The sequence below is a fragment of the Mytilus californianus genome, unplaced genomic scaffold (assembly GCF_021869535.1).
Source record: "Mytilus californianus isolate M0D057914Y unplaced genomic scaffold, xbMytCali1.0.p SCAF_8, whole genome shotgun sequence".
Lineage (NCBI taxonomy): Eukaryota > Metazoa > Mollusca > Bivalvia > Mytilida > Mytilidae > Mytilus > Mytilus californianus.
This window is the reverse complement of record NW_026262734.1, coordinates 260935-281812: the sequence shown is the minus strand read 5'-3', so window position 1 is coordinate 281812 and position 20878 is coordinate 260935. Positions and strand designations below refer to the sequence as shown.

At 32.8% G+C, this 20878-nt stretch overlaps 1 protein-coding gene across 17 annotated transcripts in view; it reads left to right on the top strand.

The window, feature by feature from the left end:
* The window catches only part of LOC127711173 (ankyrin-1-like), a 145332-nt gene that overhangs the window by 66757 nt on the left and 57697 nt on the right, over window positions 1-20878 (top strand). For 14 of the 17 annotated variants that reach the window (XM_052217130.1, XM_052217141.1, XM_052217138.1 and 11 more), the window contains exons 4-5: window positions 7528-7579; window positions 12146-12237. In XM_052217130.1, the coding sequence (XP_052073090.1) occupies window positions 7528-7579; window positions 12146-12237 (144 nt within the window). Of the gene's footprint in view, window positions 1-4405; window positions 4715-7527; window positions 7580-12145; window positions 12238-20878 lie in introns of all 17 variants that reach the window. The other 3 variants (XM_052217125.1, XM_052217128.1, XM_052217129.1) reach the window with 1 other exon arrangement.

The window sequence follows — 20878 nt, the reverse complement described above, 5'->3', positions numbered from 1 at the left end:
TAAGTACAATCATTCAATAACTAGAACTAAATATCAGTGAATGTGATATGATACGAATAAAAAAAAGACGAGGATAGACATCTTTTAGGCAGCATCCTATAAAACACTAACTTTGACTTAATCCACTTCGTCCCATGGGGGACATAGGGCGACCACAGTAGCTTTCCATCTTTTCCTGTCCTTGGCTAGTTTCTTTGCTTCACCCCATGTTTTCCCAATTTTCTGTAGATCAGATGTAAGATCTCTGCGCCAGGTGGATTTTGGTCGCCCTCTTTTACGATGACCCTGAGGATTCCAATCTAACGCCTGTCTAGTTACATTTGTGTTGTTTTTACGTAAAGTGTGTCCAATCCATTTCCATCTGCGTGTTGTTATCGTTCTTTCTATTGGTTCTTGTCTTGTCCTTTTCCACAATTCTTTGTTGCTAATGGTGTTTGGCCACTTGATTCCAATGATGTTTCTTAGACACCTGTTTATGAAAACTTGTAATGTTTTTGTAGATGCAGCTGTTAGTCTCCAAGTTTCTGACCCATAGAGAAGTATAGATTTTACATTTGAGTTGAAGATCCTGATTTTGGTGTTTGTTCTAAGTGCTTTGCTCCTCCAGACTGGTTTAAGGATAGCAAAGGCTTGTTGAGCTTTTCTTTTTCTTGATTGGATGTCTTCATCTGTCCCTCCTGATGTACTGATGACACTTCCAAGATATGTAAACTCTCGGACATCTTCAATTTCAGCATCTCTCACTTTGGTTTTGTTAAGTTGGTTTGCGTTTACCCTCATAGATTTTGTCTTTTTCGAATTGATGTATAGTCCTACTTGTTTTGCCGTTGTTTCAAGGTTGGTTGCTTGGTTTTGTGAGTCTTCAAGGCGATGGGAAAGCTGGCAGATATCGTCTGCAAAGTCAAGGTCTTCGAGGCATGACTGTAATGTCCATTTAATACCTAGAGGAGTGTTGTATGATTTCCGACTCACCCAATCTATAACTATCAGAAAAAGGAGAGGGGAAAGTAAACATCCTTGTCTGACACCGGTTGATACAGGAAATGGATCTGTCAGAGTCTCTGCATGGCTCACTTGACATGTAAAACCGTCATAGAGCTGTTGGATGACGGATATGATTTTTTCAGGTATTCCATAATATCTAAGGATGTTCCACAGTACTTGATGGTCTATACTATCAAAGGCCCTCTCGAAATCTACAAATGTTAGGTATAGGGATGTCTGCCACTCAATGGTTTGCTCAATGATGATTCTTAATGTAGCAATTTGGTCAATACATGATCTCTCTTGTCTGAAACCGGCCTGTTCATCTCTCAGTAACTTATCAACTTCTTTCTTTAACCTCTGTAGGATGATGTGACATAGGACTTTGCTAGGAATGGAAAGCAAAATAATACCTCTCCAGTTGCTACAGATTGATTTGTCACCTTTCTTTGGTAGTTTAATAAGGATTCCTTTACGCCAGTCATCAGGTATATGTTCGTCATTCCATATTTTGTTTAGTAGTTGATGAAGTTTATCAATACAGATGTTATCCATTGCCTTTATAGCTTCAGGGGGTATGTTGTCAATTCCTCCTGCTTTTCCATTCTTTAGTTGTTTTATTGCAGCATTTACCTCTGCTTTAGTTATATCTCCTGTCTTGATATTCAGGACCTGTCTCTCTTCGATGTTAGGTGGGTCTGTTGGAGGGGGTCTGTTTAGCACTTCTTCAAAATGATCTTTCCATCGTTTTAATTGTTCTTCAATTTTGGTAATAACATTGCCATTTTTATCTTTTACTGTAGCGTTTGAGTTGGATCTTCTGCCACTTAGTTGTTTAGTTGTGTTGTAGAGAGATTTTATGTCTCCTTTGCTACACGCAATTTCTGCTTCTTGTGCTAGTTGTTCAACATAGTCTCTTTTATCATGTTTACAGTTCTTCTTCACTTCTTTGTCTTTCTCTCTATAAAGGTCTTGTGTTTGTCTTTTCTGTTGTCTTGTGGTGGCATTTAAGACTTTTTCTTTGGCTTTTCTCCTTTCTTCAACCTTAACCCATGTATTATCTGACATCCAGTTTTTGCGTTTATACTGCATATATCCTAATGTTTCCTCGCATGTTTCTAGAATTACATTTTTTGTCTGCTCCCATGTGTTGTTAATATCATTGTTCTCTATATCAAGGTCACTTATAGCTGAGAATCTGTTTTGAAGAGATATTTGAAATTCTTCTTTTATGTTTGGTATTTTAAGCTTCCCAACGTTAAACTTTCTTCTTTTGACAACTGTTTTTTTTTGGGCTAAAAGTTTCATCTTTATTGACCCTATAACTAGATGATGGTCTGATGCTGCATCTGCTCCTCTTTTTACCCTTACATCTTGCAGTGATGACCTCCATCTCTGAGAAATAGTTATGTGGTCTATTTGGTTTTCTGCATTTCCTGCTGGTGACACCCAGGTTACCTTATGGCAATTCTTGTGTTTGAAGAGTGTTCCTCCTATGACAAGGTTGTTGGTAGCACAGAGGTCTGCAAATAGTTCACCATTTTCGTTCATTTTTCCTATCCCATGAGGACCGATTTCTCTCTCCCATCCCTTTCTTTCTGATCCAACCTTAGCATTTAGGTCACCCATAAGTACCAATAGGTCCCTTTTTGGTACTTTTTTCTATAGTTGTTTGTAATGAGTGGTAGAAGTCTTCCTTTTCACAGTCATCTGCACCATTGGTTGGGGCGTATACTTGTATCACGGTGGTTTTTTGGAAACGTGAGTTAAAGCGTGCTGTGATAATTCTTGGTGAGATGGGATTCCACTCTATCAGAGCTGTTTTAGATCTTTTTGTTATTAGAAATCCAACTCCCTTTTCATGTGGGTCATTTTGTTTGGTGTTTCCGGAATATATAATTGTGTGGCCTGTATTCAAATTTGTCATGCCTGATGTGTTCCATCTAACTTCGCTTAGTCCTAGAATTTCAATCTTGTATCTATTCATCTCTTTTGCTACTTGTGCACATTTACCACTTTGGTATAGTGTTCTTACATTCCATGTGCCTATTCTGGTGGTGAGTTTGTTTGAAAACAGCTCCATCGGCCTTCGCGTCATCTGCTGTTTTCGGTTAAAAACATGTTCTTCCTCTAGTCTGTGACGAGAAAGAGTAGTTGCTTTTGTAGTCGTTTCTGTAATCAATATTTTTTTTCCAAGGCAGGGTGATTAACCCTACGCTTAACCCCCTGGGCCCGGAGGACCGGCAGCTTTTCTGTAGGGGTTTCCATCCCTTAGACGATTGCTGCTGCTATCGAGTTCCATCTACCCGGATTTTCTGTCTGGTTTTACTACCATAGCCATCAATTCAAAAATCCAATCACAAGGCAGTGATACTATTTAACCCATAGCTGGGGCAAGGATGATGAGTGCTAGGGCGTGTCCACACGCCGGTGGGCCTACACACTGCATCTCTGGGGCCCTTGCTGCTCCGAGATCCTCTACAGATGACGCCTAGGATAATAAAACCTAGTTAACCGTGTGCTGTCGCGAGGAGGCACTGTAGAAGTCTTGGATAGTGTAGAGGCTTTGTACTGGCAGGAAAGATTTACACACTCGACTTTCTTTTCACCCACAAGTGAGTTAGCCAGCGGCAGTGATAGGGTATTAACTCCCCCACTGCACTAGACGCATACACAACCCCTGTGGCAAAACCACCAGCACACAAAATTATGGACATCACCTCACAGGACATTCCGTACCATTCCAAAAGGCTTCACTCGGAAAGAGGTACTACTTCCAATTGCGTCAGGAATATTGTAAGATGTATGGTAGTCGCACATGTAGGGAATGGTGGAAGTTGTGGTGAATTTGTTACATTTGGCGGTTGTGGTACACTATCCATGTTTCAAGTTCATTTAAACAATAAAATCGTGCGGTTCTGTGGTTCATTACGTTTTGCAGTGGTCTTCTTTGGATCTTGAGTGGTAGTAGTTCATTGTTGACACGATTTTAGACCAGAATAAAGAATTTCCTTGCAGTAATCTTGGATGTTGTTGTCTTTGTGTATCATTATTTTCCCAATGTTTTAAGACAACCGCAGCATAATTCCGGGTATCCATCCTGATTACTCTACCAGCTTGTACCGTTAGAAGGTGTTGGTTCACTTGATGCATCTATTCGTTTAAATGTTCGAAATGTCTTAAGAATATTTTTTATGGATAACATGTGAGATATCGAAAGATACACAATGGTCTTAATATGCATATCAAACACTGATGTCATTTGCTATGAATATGAGGGAAAAGTTCACAGTAATATAAATGTTTAATAGTAAAAGTGTTTGTATTCCCTTATTAATTATCCTGGATTGATTATTGTGGGTATCCATATCAATATGTAACGTAAAGTGAAGCATTTAATCTAAACAGGAATAAATTTCAGGTGTTTTGGAATGGACGGTTGTTGGTAAGGTTACAGAATATGGACAAAATGTGACTTTATTTTGCAATGTTCCAAACTGCTGTCCCAAAGATGCTGGATGGGATAGGTGGACTCCAGAACAACGGACACTGTTTATAGATGTCAAAACAGGACGACCTAATGAAAAGTATGATGGGAAGGTTGAGAAAGATGGATACACCTTAATTATTCAAAACCTGACTAAAAATGATCTTAATGTGTCGTATTCCTGCTTGTATGGTGTAACATTCGGAGAAAGTAAATATCTACTGGAAGAAGACGTTTTCACCTGTAAGTACAATCATTCAATAACTAGAACTAAATATCAGTGAATGTGATATGATACGAATAAAAAAAAGACGAGGATAGACATCTTTTAGGCAGCATCCTATAAAACACTAAGACATCTATTTTAGTATTTTTGTGTAGACACCAAACTCGAGTCTCATAAAACTAGCTTTATAATACAGGTGAAATGTAGTCAGATATGGAATATCTAGGTGTGACCCATTAATATCAGGTCATCTCACAGGTATGATATTCGTTAACAAGGTTCTCCTTCATGCATTAAGTGATAACATCAACCAGTTACCTATAATATTCTTGGAGAGAATGGTATGTGCTGTTGATTTTGTCCTGATCAGTGCTGGTATACATTTAAAATATGTAAAAAGACAACAATGGTGGTTTTTAGTGTATTTTTATGAGTCTTCTGTCAAGTCAAACATTTGTAGAAGAGTTATATTTAGTATATTCAAATCATTGTAACTTCATATAACTTAAGATTAGTGTTGTAAAGGATTGTACATGTAAATATGCCACCTCCATCGTCCAAGCTTTTTGTCATTCTTAAACAAAATGCAGACTCAAAAATGATGAAATGGAAATCATGTGAATGGAATTAAATTATATTTGATGTAGTAACACGCTTAATCATTTCAAATTGAAACACTCCACATTATTTTCTGAGACACCAGAAAGAAAATGAAACAATCAACAGTTTCAGACATTGTCAATTCGACCAGATTCTCAATGTGACATTTTTACAAACTTCATAGGTAGATACAGTAGAATTGGATTATTAAAAGTAAAACTTCACAAGGAATGCTCAAAGTTTAGCCTTATTATTCCCAAGGATAAACTTCAATTTATTGTATCACAAAAACGTACATGTGTGGGGTAATATAGATATATAAGGCCTTTGTACATCAACTTAACTATCGGTTAATCGGTCGAAAGATTATCGGAGTAACCTGCTTGGGAAAACTGTTTGATTTGACAACCCTACTTAAAATGGCAATATCTTCAATTCAGTATTATATATTTAGCTGAAAATATATTTGATTCTAATTGTTGTATTCATATTATTAAAGCTATTCCAAGCCTTTCAACATGTTAAAATGGTAATTTTAATCCGCATAGGATGCTCTCTATAAACACCTCATAAATTGATGATACAAGCAGAGAAATTTAGAGGAGATTCTAATCAACATTGAACATTTGTTAGGGCCCCGCCGAATGGCGGCCGCCCTATAGTGATCAGTCTGTCCGTCCGTCTGTCCGTCTGTCCGTCCGTCCATCCGTCCGTATCAAATCTTGTCCGCTCTATATCTAGAGAACCGTTATGATTTCAAAGTTTATACTTGATATGTATATAAACCAACACCAGAGGGTGTGTCATAATGTATGTTCAACTTCCTAGGTCAAAGGTCAAGGTCAAAAACTTTGGTTTTAGTTGACAACCCCATGTCCTATGGTAAAGATCGTGTCCGCTCTATATCTTGAGAACCGTTATGATTTCAAAGTTTATACTTGATATGTATATTAACCAACACCAGAGGGTGTGTCAAAATGTATGTACAACTTCCTAGGTCAAAGGTCAAGGTCAAAAACTTTGGTTTTAGTTGACAACCCCATATCCTATGGTAAAGATCGTGTCCACTCTATATCTTGAGAACCGTTATGATTTCAAAGTTTATACTTGATATGTATATAAACCAACACCAGAGGGTGTGTCATAATTTATGTTCAACTTTCTAGGTCAAAGGTCAAGGTCAAAAACTTTGGTTTCATTTGACAACCCCATGTCCAATGATAAAGATACAAATTTTTTACCACACATTATTCACAGCAGGGCCCACAGAGATGGCTCTCATCTCAATGATATCTAGTTCTTCTTAATTATACGAAGTAGTTGGGGAATGCATTTTGATTTTGACCTGTCTGTACATCATTCAGTCATGTTTATATAAAAAAGAAGATGTGGTATGGTTGCCAGTGAGACAACTCGATCTCCACAAGAGACCAGATGACACAGAAATTAACAGCTATAGGTCACCGTACGGCCTTCAACAATGAGCAAAGCCCATACCGCATAGTCAGCTATAAACATGATAAAAGGCCCCGAAATCACAAATGTAAAACAATTCAAACAAGAAAACTAACGGCCTAATTAATGTACAAAAAAAAAAATGAACGAAAAACAAAAATGTAACACAGCAACAAACGACAACCACTGAATTAAAGGCTCCTGACTTGGGACAGGCATAGACAGGCACATACATACAGAATATGGTGGGGTTAAACATCTTAGCGGGATCCCAACTCTCTGAATTTGATACTTACTCTAAAAACTTTATATCAGATTTCAACCATACTAAGATATAAGGTCACACATACATGACATAATGAGAGGAAGATCCATTACATTGTGAGGTTATTATGTCCAAGGTCAATGTTGAAAGAAAATAGATGGAAATTTGAGCTTTTAGAAAATTTGTAATTTGTTTAACATCTAAATTCATTCTTCACCTGAATATGACCATGATAGACCGAAACTTTAAATAGCAAAATTGATCAACAAGGCATGATCTGCAAATAAGTCAGGGTTAGTGCCTTTAAGCGTGTTTAACCCCGTCAAATATTTTTGACCCTGTCTAATTCTGTACTTGCCCGTCCCAAATTAGGACTCAGTAATCAATCAGTTTGTCAGTCCTGTTCTTTTCATTGCAACTCTTCTGAATTCACAACCTCAGTGTTGACAGGCTAATCTAAATAGGAATACAAAGAATTACTGTTTACTAATTAACTTTCTTTGATTTCAGTCATAAGTAGTACACAACCCAATGTTACCAGTGGATTATCTCAAGGTGAACTGTAAGTAAGAAGTCAAACTTTATTGTTAACTCTCAGATTATCTTCCTTATGTTATATTATTGTTTTGCTATATATATCATGTTTATAAATGCATCTTATCTTACTCTTAGATTCAGACTAATTAGTGGAATTTAGAATATATGTTGACAACCAATGAAATTGTCATTTAAATTCAATTGCATTACAGTTGTCATTTATTAATAACAATTTTATCAAAAGATAAAAAAAATATTTTTAAAATTGAAAAATATTCTGAACCAAAGGATTTGTTTCTGACTATGTCAAATACATACCATTTCTCAGGATAAGGTAACAGATTTTGATGTTATTAATATGAATAAATTGAGGAGAAGAAAGAATGTTTCCTACCAAGGATGTCAAATAAAGCCATTTTAGTGTTCAAATCATTTGTGATTTGTCTCATTATTGGTATTTGATTTGGCCTCCTTATTGATATGATGTTAGTGCTGTTGATGAGTCTTATGTAACAAGTTATAAGCCTGGAATCTTTTATTAGTTTGTACACTCTAACAAGTGTGTATTCTTAATGTTTACATGAGAGAAAAAAAACATACAAAATAACTCATCAAAGACACAAGATTTATAATTTGAGAGAAAAACATGACAAATATAATATAAGGCCAATAGCAAATAAATATATTTAAAGTCTGGCCTCAGCAATTCTTTAGTATGTCTCCAATATTGCAACAATCTTGTCCGTCCATCTGTCTGTTTGTCCAAAACACATTATCGTCACACTTTCTCAGGAACGACTATGAACAGAATAACTTCACATTTGATCCTTCGCTTGACAGTGACCAGAAGTAATATGTAAAAACTTTTTGGATCTGTCAGACACCTATTTCCAGTATGCTAATCCTACAAATATCTTGATATGTTGAACGAACATACAATTTTTCATCACATATTTCTCCAGTACACGGATGTCAAGTTGGTTCAATATCAAACATTCAACATTCAACATTCACAAATTTTTTTTTTTTTCGGGGGGGGGGTTATTCATTTTCAACATTCAACATTCAATTTCAACATTCAACATTCAAAATTTTTTTTTTTGTTAAAACTTTTTTTTCAATTTTTTTTTAATTTTTTTTTTTTTTTCCAATTTCGATTTTCAACATTCAATTTCAACATTCGTTTTCAACATTCGATTTTCAACTTTCAACATTCGATTTTCAACATTCAACATTCGATTTTCATCTTTCAACATTCGTTTTCAACATTCAACATTCGTTTTCAACATTCAACATTCGTTTTCAACATTCAACATTCGTTTTCAACATTCGATTTTCAATATTCAACATTCGTTTTCAACATTCAACATTCGTTTTCAACATTCGATTTTCATTCAACATTCGTTTTCAACATTCGATTTTCAACTTTCAACATTCGTTTTCAACATTCAACATTTGTTTTCAACATTCAATTTTCAACTTTCAACATTCGTTTTCAATATTCAACATTCGTTTTCAACATTCAACATTCGTTTTCAACATTCGATTTTCAATATTCAACATTCGTTTTCAACATTCAACATTCGTTTTCAACATTCAACATTCGTTTTCAACATTCGATTTTCAATTTTCAACATTCGTTTTCAACATTCAACATTCGTTTTCAACATTCGATTTTCAATATTCAACATTCGTTTTCAACATTCAACATTCGTTTTCAACATTCGATTTTCAACTTTCAATATTCGTTTTCAACATTTAACATTCGTTTTCAACATTCAACATTCGTTTTTAACATTCGATTTTCAATTTCCAACATTCGTTTTCAACATTCAACATTCGTTTTCAACATTCGAATTTCAACTTTCAACATTCGTTTTCAACATTCAACATTCGTTTTCAACAATCAACATTCGTTTTCAACATTCGATTTTTAACTTTCAACATTCGTTTTCAACATTCAACTTTCGTTTTCAACATTCGATTTTCAATATTCAACATTCGTTTTCAACATTCAACATTCGTTTTCAACATTCATCATCTGTTTTCAACATTCAACATTCGTTTTCAACATTCGATTTTCAACATTCAACATTCGTTTTCAACATTCGATTTTCAACTTTCAACATTCGTTTTCAACATTCAACATTCGTTTTCAACATTCAACATTCGTTTTCAACATTCGATTTTCAACTTTCAACATTTGTTTTCAACATTCAACATTCGTTTTCAACATTCGATTTTATATATTCAACAGTCGTTTTCAACATTCAACATTCGTTTTTAACATTCAACATTCGTTTTCAACATTCAACATTCGTTTTCAACATTCGATTTACTACTTTCAACATTCGTTTTCAACACTCAACATTTGATTTCAACATTTTACATTCGTTTTCAACATTCAACATTCGTTTTCAACATTCGATTTTCAACTTTCAACATTCAACAATTGTTTTCAACATTCGATTTTCAACTTTCAACATTCGTTTTCAACATTCAACATTCGTTTTCAACATTCAACATTCGTTTTCAACATTCGATTTTCAACTTTCAACATTCGTTTTCGGCATTCAACATTCGTTTTCAACATTCGATTTTCAACTTTCAACATTCAACAATTGTTTTCAACATTCGATTTTCAACTTTCAACATTCGTTTTCAACATTCAACATTCGTTTTCAACATTCAACATTCGTTTTCAACATTCAACATTCGTTTTCAACATTCGATTTTCAACTTTCAACATTCGTTTTCAATATTCAACATTCGTTTTCAACATTCAACATTCGTTTTCAACATTCAACATTCGTTTTCAACATTCGATTTTCAACTTTCAACATTCGATTTTCAACATTCAACATTCAACATTCGTTTTCAACATTCGATTTTCAACTTTCAACATTCGTTTTTCAACATTCGATTTTCAATATTCAACATTCGTTTTCAACATTCAACATTCGTTTTCTACATTCAACGAATGTTGAAAGTTGAAAATCGAATGTTGAAAACGAATGTTGAATGTTGAAAATCGAATGTTGAAAACGAATGTTGAATGTTGAATGTTGAAAGTTGAAAATCGAATGTTGAAAACAAATGTTGAATGTTGAAAGTTGAAAATCGAATGTTGAAAATGAATGTTGAATGTTGAAAACGAATGTTGAATGTTGAAAACGAATGTTGATAGTTGAAAACCGAATGTTGAAAACGAATGTTGAATGTTGAAAACGAATGTTGAATATTGAAAATCGAATGTTGAAAACGAATGTTGAATGTTGAAAACGAATGTTTAATGTTGAAAACGAATGTTGAAAGTTGAAAATCGAATGTTGAAAACGAATGTTGAATGTTGAATATTGAAAACGAATGTTGAAAGTTGAAAATCGAATGTTGAAAACGAATGTTGAATGTTGAAAACGAATGTTGAAAGCTGAAAATCGAATGTTGAAAACGAATGTTGAATGTTGAAAATGAATGTTGAAAGATGAAAATCGAATGTTGAATGTTGAAAATCGAGTGTTGAAAGTTGAAAATCGAATGTTGAAAACGAATGTTGAATGTTGAAAATCGAAAGTTGAAAAAAAAAAAAAAAAAAAAAAAAATTGAAAAAAAAGTTTAACAAAAAAAAAAAATTTGAATGTTGAATGTTGAAATCGAATGTTGAAAATGAATGAAACACCCCCCCCCCCCCCCCCAAAAAAAAAAATTCTGAATTGAGATATCTTGAATGGTCATTAGTTTTGCAATGATGAGTTGTACTATGTGAGTGGGTTTTCGATCTGTTTTTGATCTGTGGGACAACCACTTCCTATTTGATGATATTTAAAAATGTTTAAAATGTTGAATGAAAACAAATATTTTGTCACACTTTTCTCAAAAACTATCAAACAGCATGACTCAACATTTGTTAAGCTGCTTAGCAGTAAGGCATTGTATCATTTAAGCTATTTTGGGTTTGTCTGACTCCTACTTCCTATGTTCCTATACTTTGAATTATGGAGGGTATGCTTAGCAAGACATGCGTTCTTGTCCTACTTGGATCATTTTTTTAACTTAAAAAAATGCAACAAATTCTGAAAATTAGAGTCTGCTAGAATTGTTTTTTTGGGGATAAGCATTCTTGGCATTGAACTAAGAAACCAAGTGATCCAAACCTGATATATTAAACCTTTATTAAGGCAAAAAAATATATATACTTTGTTAAAAAGAAACTGGAGATACCAAGTCCCATTCAAAACTCACAAGTTGAGAAACTGTGTACCATGGCAATAAAACGAAAGACGACAAAAGACAAACAAATCCTAAATACACTACATAGAAAACTAAAGACTGATTAACATGAACACAGCCAAAACTGGGTTGCATGCCTCCTGCAGAAAAAATGTAGATAGGTTAATTAAATTATTTCATCTTTTAAAATATTTTACATACTATATTGGGAACTGTTCTGGACTTGAACAGTGCTTAACAAAGATGTATCAACTATACCAAAAATGTTCAAAAAGGAATATGTTTGGGTTGATAGAAAACATAACTTTATTTGTTTTGTTTAGCCTTATATGTTTACAACCTATATTTCAATTGCTTTTAGAGCTGCTTTAATAACTGGAGTTATTGTGTTAGTGTCAGTGTCAGTGACAATTTCCATTTGTTTTGGGAGACGTCTAAGAAAGAAAAGAAACGGTAAGCCAGTTATGTTTATATGTCATACAATATTAGTTATAAATGATATTGGTTAGAGTGATTATCTGGGTCAAAATCAGAATGTTGTTCCCCAACTCTAGGAGAAGGATATATTGAATTCACCTTGTCCGTTTGTTTGTTTGTCAGTATGTCTGTTCCTCCATCTAATATTTCCTTCACACATTTAACAGGTACTACTGAAAAAATGGACTTCATATTTGGTCAGTAGCTTGACAATGATGAGTTATTGTGTGAGCGCTTTTTGGGTTTGGCTTGCCCATGAGAGAATTATTACCCAGAGTCAAAAGATCAGGAAACTAAGTTTGTTACTGAATGACATGATATAGAATAGTTTAGTGGTATTTCTCAAACCAAATCTCAGGCAATGGCACATGTTTGCTCTAACTATGTTTTGGGAGGTTTTTGCATACAAACTATTTGGTAGGTCTAAGGAATAAAAATAAATGTGGATAGTGTCAAAATGTGGACACAGATGATGCCCCCGCTTGCATATACTATAGTTATAAAGGGACATAACTGAAGAACGGTAAAAGTGACGCTACCCAAATTTGAACTTGATCTGAGTTTTGTGGTAATAAGCATTGTGTGTAAGTCTCATAACATTTGGTTGAGGCTAACTTAAGTAGAGAACAGAAACTAAAAATTCAGCAATTTTTCTATTTGTAAACACGCATAACTCGAGAACGGTTGTGTATAAGTTTTATAATATTTGGTTGAGACAAACTAAAGTTAGAGAACAGAAACGAAAAATTCAGCAATTTTCATGTTTATAAAGGGACATAACTCAGGAATGGTAAAAGTGTCGCCACCAAATTTCGTACTTAATCTGTATCATGTAGTAATAAGCATTGTGTATAAGTTTCATAACATTTGGTTGAGGCAAACTAAAGTTAGAAAACGGAAACAAAAAATTTGTACTTGATCTTTGTTTTGTGGTAATGAATATTGTGTATAGGTTTCAAAATGTTTGTTTAGGGAAAACTTAAGTTACAGGATGGAAACTAAAAATTTTGCAATCTTTCTATATAAAAAGGGGCATAACTCAATAATGGTTAAAGTGACACTACCCAAATTCAACTTGATCTGTGTTTTATCAGTGGAAGTCAAAATTAAACATTGCATTGTATAAAGCATTGATTGTAGTTGATTCAACTATAATCATGGACAAAGGAAGATAACTCCAATTTTAATAAAATGCTCCGCTGGGCGCAGCTTGATACGACCGCAGAGGTCAAACCCTGAACAGTTGGGGCAAGTATGGACACAACATTCAAGCTTGGTATAGCACTGAATTTGGATTATAATTAAATATTTGACACAGCATAGCACTTGTAGCAAGATTTCAGTCTGAAACGGTCATTTTGGTCTGATCAAGTCTGAATCGACTGAATTTACCACTAGGGAAAAACGTTAAGACTTTTTAAGACTTTCAGACGCTGTTCAGATATGTCGTGTTCAGTCCGTTCATTCATGTCAAGATAAACAAGACAGAAGGCTCTAGCTGTTAAACAAGATATGTTGAGACGGTTTTAGACGAATTCAGACCAAACATAAAAAATAATGTTCAAAATTTTCAGATCGGGTTAAGATCCGTTTAGTGCGTCAGAATGATATTAGGAATTACGCCCCTTCATGTGGATGATACATTTTAATTACAAAATATTTACAATATAAATGCTAGAATGAAAAACGTATATTTTTAATAATTAAACATAAAATTATTGGTTGACTTTTTATTTCTGTTGGTCTTTTTTAAGAGATTAGTGATTTTGTTTTGTTGAGGAAATAAATTATTCGCCTATAAATGTTTATGATTTTATTTTATTTTTTATTTTCTGATGTTAATTTATGTATTTATCTACTTATTCTTTGAAAAGAAGTTATTGCAAATTTTAAACATATTAACATTAACAAAAGAGTGAAAACACCTTATAAATTTCATGCGTCTGAAGCACGTTTCTGGATTTAACTTCATCGGGAACGATCAACGTAAATACAAATATGTTTTATGTCAGATAATTTATATCGTTACTTTCGTTATCTTTCGATATTTTCCTCTAAAACCTAATAATTACTTCGTGGCATTTTGTAATCATTCCCCGTGCGTGTTATTCTTTTTATATTTGGACAATCGTCTGTTTTTGGGCTTTTATTTCGTATAGTGATGCGTAGTCACCAAGGCCGCATCAGGGGACCATGTCTCCGAGTGCAGTTAATAATCTGAAAACTGCATTTAGACCGTGACGAGACAATAAAACTATAAATAACATACCATCGGAAAGAAGAAGATGTTGACGGGGTGGGGTTTACAGAATAGAGAATGATGGGCAATAAATATAAAGAATAGAGAAAATGGATAAAAAATAAAAAATAGAGATAATATGGTGTTTGAATATAAAGAATTGATAATAATAGACAAAAAGTTTAAAGAATAGAGAAAATTGGCATAAAAAAATAAAGAATACAGAAATAAAGGACCCCCTCCAGATCCTCATAGAACTTTTCGTTAAAACAATACAACCTAATTTAAGTTCAGCATCGAGTATATATCCTTGTAAAAGCGTTAATCCTTTCTTTCATTTTAATAACAATTTTAATTCATATAAAATAATTATGTATTTATTTGTTTATTCAAGTTGCACTATAATAAATAATTCTTCTTCGTCTTCTTCTTCCTCTAATAGTAATAAATGTATTCGTTATTTAATATTTTCTGTCAATAAAAATTGAGTTCGATGGCACGTGCCAATAATCAAACGGTAATACAATCAATGATCCTTAAACTATTAAAAACTTGGCAATTACAATGGCTATTTCACAATTACATCATATGTACACCTGTCATGGAATCATTATAGCTCCGTTCATGTACCGGTATGTGTAATTTAAGGTTCTGACACATTTTATAATAGCTTCTTTCTAAACACTATTGACGATATTGTTAAAACTGCACGCACATATCACAAAACCGCAAATTTAGTAGTTAAAAAAAATACACGATAATGACAAAAAAACAATTAAAAACTAAAAACAAAACAAAATTCTGTAGGAAATAGCATATATTTACATGTATAAATTGTCTAGTGCTTTTATTACAGCGGTATACTTGTTTTATACACACACCATATTCTGATCATATTCTATGCTAAGATATTGACAAGACAGAAATAAATATGTTTAAAGTCGTTTTAAATCAATTCATTTCACAGCTGAGGCAAATGTTCCTTCCCATTGTTGAATGAAGGTTAAATAAATGTGAACAATAAAAAGATGTATATTTCTTAGGCATGGAGCTAGGCATTTCTGAAGTATCTTTGATAGCATGTTTTTTTTTTCTATCAAAAATGTATGCTGGTATATTTGTAACTCTAGGTGTTTACCTAACATGTTATGTATATGTAAAAGTTCTAGATTTTTTTTTAATATTTGCCAAAAAAACATTATCCGGAAAACCGTATAATGGCGTTTTGTCCTTTAATTCTTTTTTGTGACTTTCTAACCTACCTTCTAATTGATACAGTGCAAGTGTGTAATGCAAACATACAAAATTCGGTGTATCATGTTAAAAAAAATACCCATAAATTATGATAATTTTCAATAATTTTAGATAAGATTATGCAAGGAAATGTGTTTTTGTTTCTATTTATCTAGCAATATTGTATCTTTTTTTACACAAAGATGTCGATAAATAAATTGGATACCCTGCATTTATCATGCATTTCAATAGCATATTGTCAAATTGTTAAAAGATCTCCTCCTTAGTTAACAGGGAATCCGTTAGTATTGAAAGTCCCTGTCCTAAATTATTGAATTTGTCATTCTGCCGTCCGTGTACATTCACGCCAACCATTTTTCATTTGAAGATGAAAAATAGATTTTGCAAATTGCTCTGCAACTTTTAAAGGTAGTTGGTTTGAAAAATGTAACAAAAATCTATTGAAGTCACTTTCGAAAAACCATTTTCTCTATAAGATTTAAAAATTGTTATTTTCATGAAATTATATTTTTGATTTCACGAAGATATTGAAACAAATATCAATAAGTTTGTGTTAAAAATGATTTTATTTTGTCAAAAGTTTTAAATATATTAAAACATTTGTATTTGCGTCCGTGTACATTCACGCCAACCATTTTTCATTTGAAGATGAAAAATAGATTTTGCAAATTGCTCTGCAACTTTTAAAGGTAGTTGGTTTGAAAAATGTAACAAAAATCTTTTGAAGTCACTTTCGAAAAACCATTTTCTCTATAAGATTTAAAAATTGTTATTTTCATGAAATTATATTTTTGATTTCACGAAGATATTGAAACAAATATCAATAAGTTTGTGTTAAAAATGATTTTATTTTGTCAAAAGTTTTAAATATATTAAAACATTTGTATTTGCTTGTTTTAGAAAACAAAACATATTTCAATCTCATTCTTAAAAGCAAATATTGATAATGCTGACCTTTAGCATTTTTCAATTTCACTTACAATATTGAAAAATGAAAAGTGCTCTAACGTGGAGCATTTTTTCAATTCAACTTACAATATTGAAAAATGAAAAATGCTCTAGTGTGGAGCATTTTTCAATTTGACTTCAAATATTGAAAAATGAAAAATGCTCCAACGTGGAGCATTTTTCAATTTGACGTTTGATATTGAAAAATGAAAAATGCTCCAATTTTTCATTTTTTATTTTGCTGTGCAATATTCAAATTTGAAAAATTTTCATTATTTAAATGTCTAATAATGAAAACGAAATGTAATTTGTTTCAATATAGGCGTTTTAAACGTTTAAATTGTTGACACTTTTTATTAAATGTTTTACTATTTCCGTTTTCTTTTTTCTTGTTTTAAGCGCAATATCTTGAAGATCTTTTTAAGGTGTGTGTGCTTGTGAACTATGTGTGGTATAAACAAATAACAATACGCACAGTAAAACTCAGTTCAAGAGAAGTCCGAGTCTGATGTCAGAAGAGGTACCAAAAGAAAATAAACAAAATGGCAATGATACATAAATAACAACAGACTACTAGCAGTTACTGACATGCCAGCTCCAGACCTCAATTAAACTGATTGAAAGATTATGTCTTCATCATAGGAATATCAGGCAACTCCCGGTAAGGGTTCAGTATTATACAATCATAAAATATTTAAGAGAAGAACATAACCCGTGTCATGCCAACAACTGGTTTTTAAATAAATGTGTTTAATTCCGATGTAAAGACCCTTTAAGTGAATCAATATTAAAGCCAAAATATGCCATTTTTAATGACCTGACAACAGAATCGTAACTAAATCCCTTCTTAATAAGTCTGTTTAAAGGTTTTGTTATCTTCTAATGTTCTTTGTTGTCGTTTGTTGATGTGGTTCATAAGTGTTTCTCGTTCTGTATGTAGATTAGACAGTTGTTTTTTCCCGTTTGAATAGTTTTACACTAGTCAGTTTGGGGACACTTTATAGCTTACTGTTCGGTGTGAACCAAGACTCTGTGTTGAAGACCGTACTTTGACCTATAATGGTATTTATTTTAAAAATTGTGACTTAGAAAGCGAGCTGTCTCATTGGCACTCATACCACATCTTCTTATATCTAGAGAAACGTAAGCTAGCTTCACATTTGAAGTTCATTTTTAACTGAAATGCCACCTCACATTCATTCCAAATAATAGAAAATCTGTCTCAAAATGAACAAAGTAATCAGCAATATCAGTGTTGACAACATCAAACCTATTATGACTATACATTTACCAAATAAACCATACTATAAAAATAAAAGACAACATGAACAATTATACACCTAAATCTTCAAAACTTGTCTCCTAAAGACAGTCGTATCTAATTCCACCAAGCACTGACTCAAATGTCTGCTTCATTCCTGATTAGTTTTCCCAAAATAATGTATTTCAGTTAAAAACAGAAAAATTGCTGTAAAATTCAACATCCAACTCGCGGGACCAAAAAGTAGCATGAGTAATTTTGATTGAGATTCGGAGATGTGGACCACAGCTTGTTCTAGTTGTAAACAGAGACGATGGATGCCAAATGTTAAAGCACTATTTGGTATCTAAATAGCTAAGTAAATAAAAACCAAAAACAGTGAAAATTATATCATTTTATCTAGTTAAGAAATGGAGCATTCAATTACTTCCAAAATAAGCCGTATTTAGATGGAATATGGCATATTCATCAACCTTATACAGGGAGACTGGGAAAAGAACAGCTTTCCTATGTGTTGTTTTTATCTTTACACCTTTTCTAGGTTGTCACCAAACCCGTAGCCAGTGCATGAAAGTACGAAATTTTATGTTCATAAAATTTCCTGTTTCAAGATTTTTTTATTTACTTTACATTCAAGTCAACTCTCTCGGCTTCGGGTGAACTATTTAGCCGTTGAAGACTTAGGGCACATTGTTATTGCTGTCAACTATGCATAATCCTTTGGATAGCTACAACAAATACGTGTTTTTAAGAGCACACATAGTTATGCATTGATCTACACCCAGACAAATTGCTCAGATCTTATATTCAATGTACATTAACTTTTAAAAGAAGTTTACAAATGTTTTGCAACGATGCAAATACTAAACTTGAGAGTAAAACTAATATCTTTATCAATGAATTCAACATACCAATATCTATTTGATTTAACAGATATATAGAGAATATTTAGTTAACCTGAATGTAAATAACAAAATAGAGAAATATAAAATTCATGGTTTTAAACAAGGGAAATAACAATTGCATAATAATCCTGCGCCACATCAAATAATTTTGCTGGTGCGTTGTTGTTCTATCTTTTCGGGGTAAGGTAATAAATGTGTATATACGGGTTCACACAAACACACATGTGTTTTATATTTAAAGCATAACAACAAAACTTTTAAAGTGTTAACAATGAATGAAAAAATAATTTGATTATCTATTTTTCAATAGCTTTGATAAATTTTAAAAATGAAAAATGCTCCTCTTTGGAGCATTTTTCATTTTGTCTAACGATTACAAAAATTGAAAAATGCTCCACACAAAAACATTTTCATTTTTGAGAAAATTTTCTAAAGTCGAAAATTCAACCAATACGGGACATTTTTCATTTTTCAATATTTAAAGGCAAATTGAAAAATGCTCCACGTTGGAGCATTTTTCATTTTTCAATTTTCAAAGGCAAATTGAAAAATGCTCCACGTTGGAGCATTTTTCATTTTTCAATTTTTTAAGGCAAATTGAAAAATGCTTAAGGTTAGCAATTTCAATATTTTGTTCTTTAAAAGGAGATTGAAATTTGTTTTTTTCTAAAACAATTAAATTCGAATGTTTTAATCTATTCAAACTGTTGATAAGATTAAATCATTTTAAGACAAACTTATTATTACTTTTTATATTATCCTCGTGAAATCAAATAATGTAATATCATGAAAATTACAAATTTCAAATCTCATAACGAAAATGATTTTTCAGAAGTGACTTCAACAGATTTTTGTTACATTTATCAAACCAATTAACTTTAAAATTTGTAGCGTATTTTGCAAAATCTATTTTTTCAGCTTAAAATGAAAAATGTTTGGCGTAAATATACACGGTCTTTCTGCATTGACAATATTCAATTTATCTTGGTGTAAGTAATACGCAATCATTCGGGCTAACGCCCTTAATGTGTATCTAATACATATTATTTTCTCCCTCGTTTCAAACCTCCGATAATAAAGTTTTTTCTTAACTAGATATCGTAGAAAAAAACAAACACAGTATAGGGTTGTGCGTTCGCTACCAGATCGCCTTGAATTTAACATGTTCAACATAAATATATACAATCAGCCATAAAAAAAGGCATAATTTTTTACCATACACAAGTCGAAAAAAAAACCGATAATGTTACATACATAAGATGGGTAAATGGGGTGGGAGGGAATAGTATACCAAACTAACCTAGTCCTTACTATCTTGTAACGAACGTCGCATTATCAAACACACCTTTAATTTTCCTTATTTACTGACAGCCGAAATCGCCCTTGCAGAAAGGAATTTAATGGGTATTACCATATCTCATTTAAATATAGAAAGACCGTTGTATATAAAACATAGGACCGTAACGAAATGTAATTACACCCCAGTTCTATTGTTATACTTCATAGTTTCTATTTCTGAAACAAGTGTAAATTGAATAGATCTATTGTTACGAATAACAATGGATTTTGACCACAGGGTGTGACGAGCGGAGTTTCTGGAAACCCCTGCTTCTACATCCCGCAAACAAAGTCCATTGTTATTCGTAACAATAGAAGTTGATTATTTTTTAAATAGCACGAACATAAGAACGTACTTATAGTGTTCACTACAAATTGTTTCATGATATTAAAAAAAAAACCACATTTTAGGAAATTCCAATAAGCATCTATATGGAATACAAAAATAATCCTTTAAATACTCTTTTGCTTGAAGGTAATATTTTTTTATCTCAGTCATATGTCTCTATTCTAAAGCACTGATCTTTAAAAAAAAATGGGGATTATAACTCCCGGAACCCCCTCCCCCCCCCCCCCCCGCCCCGGTTACCCAGTGGCCGATACGGGGTTGGGGTTTCCGCGGGTATGACCCGACTTTTATTTAAAAGATCAATGAATTTGAATGGTTGGACC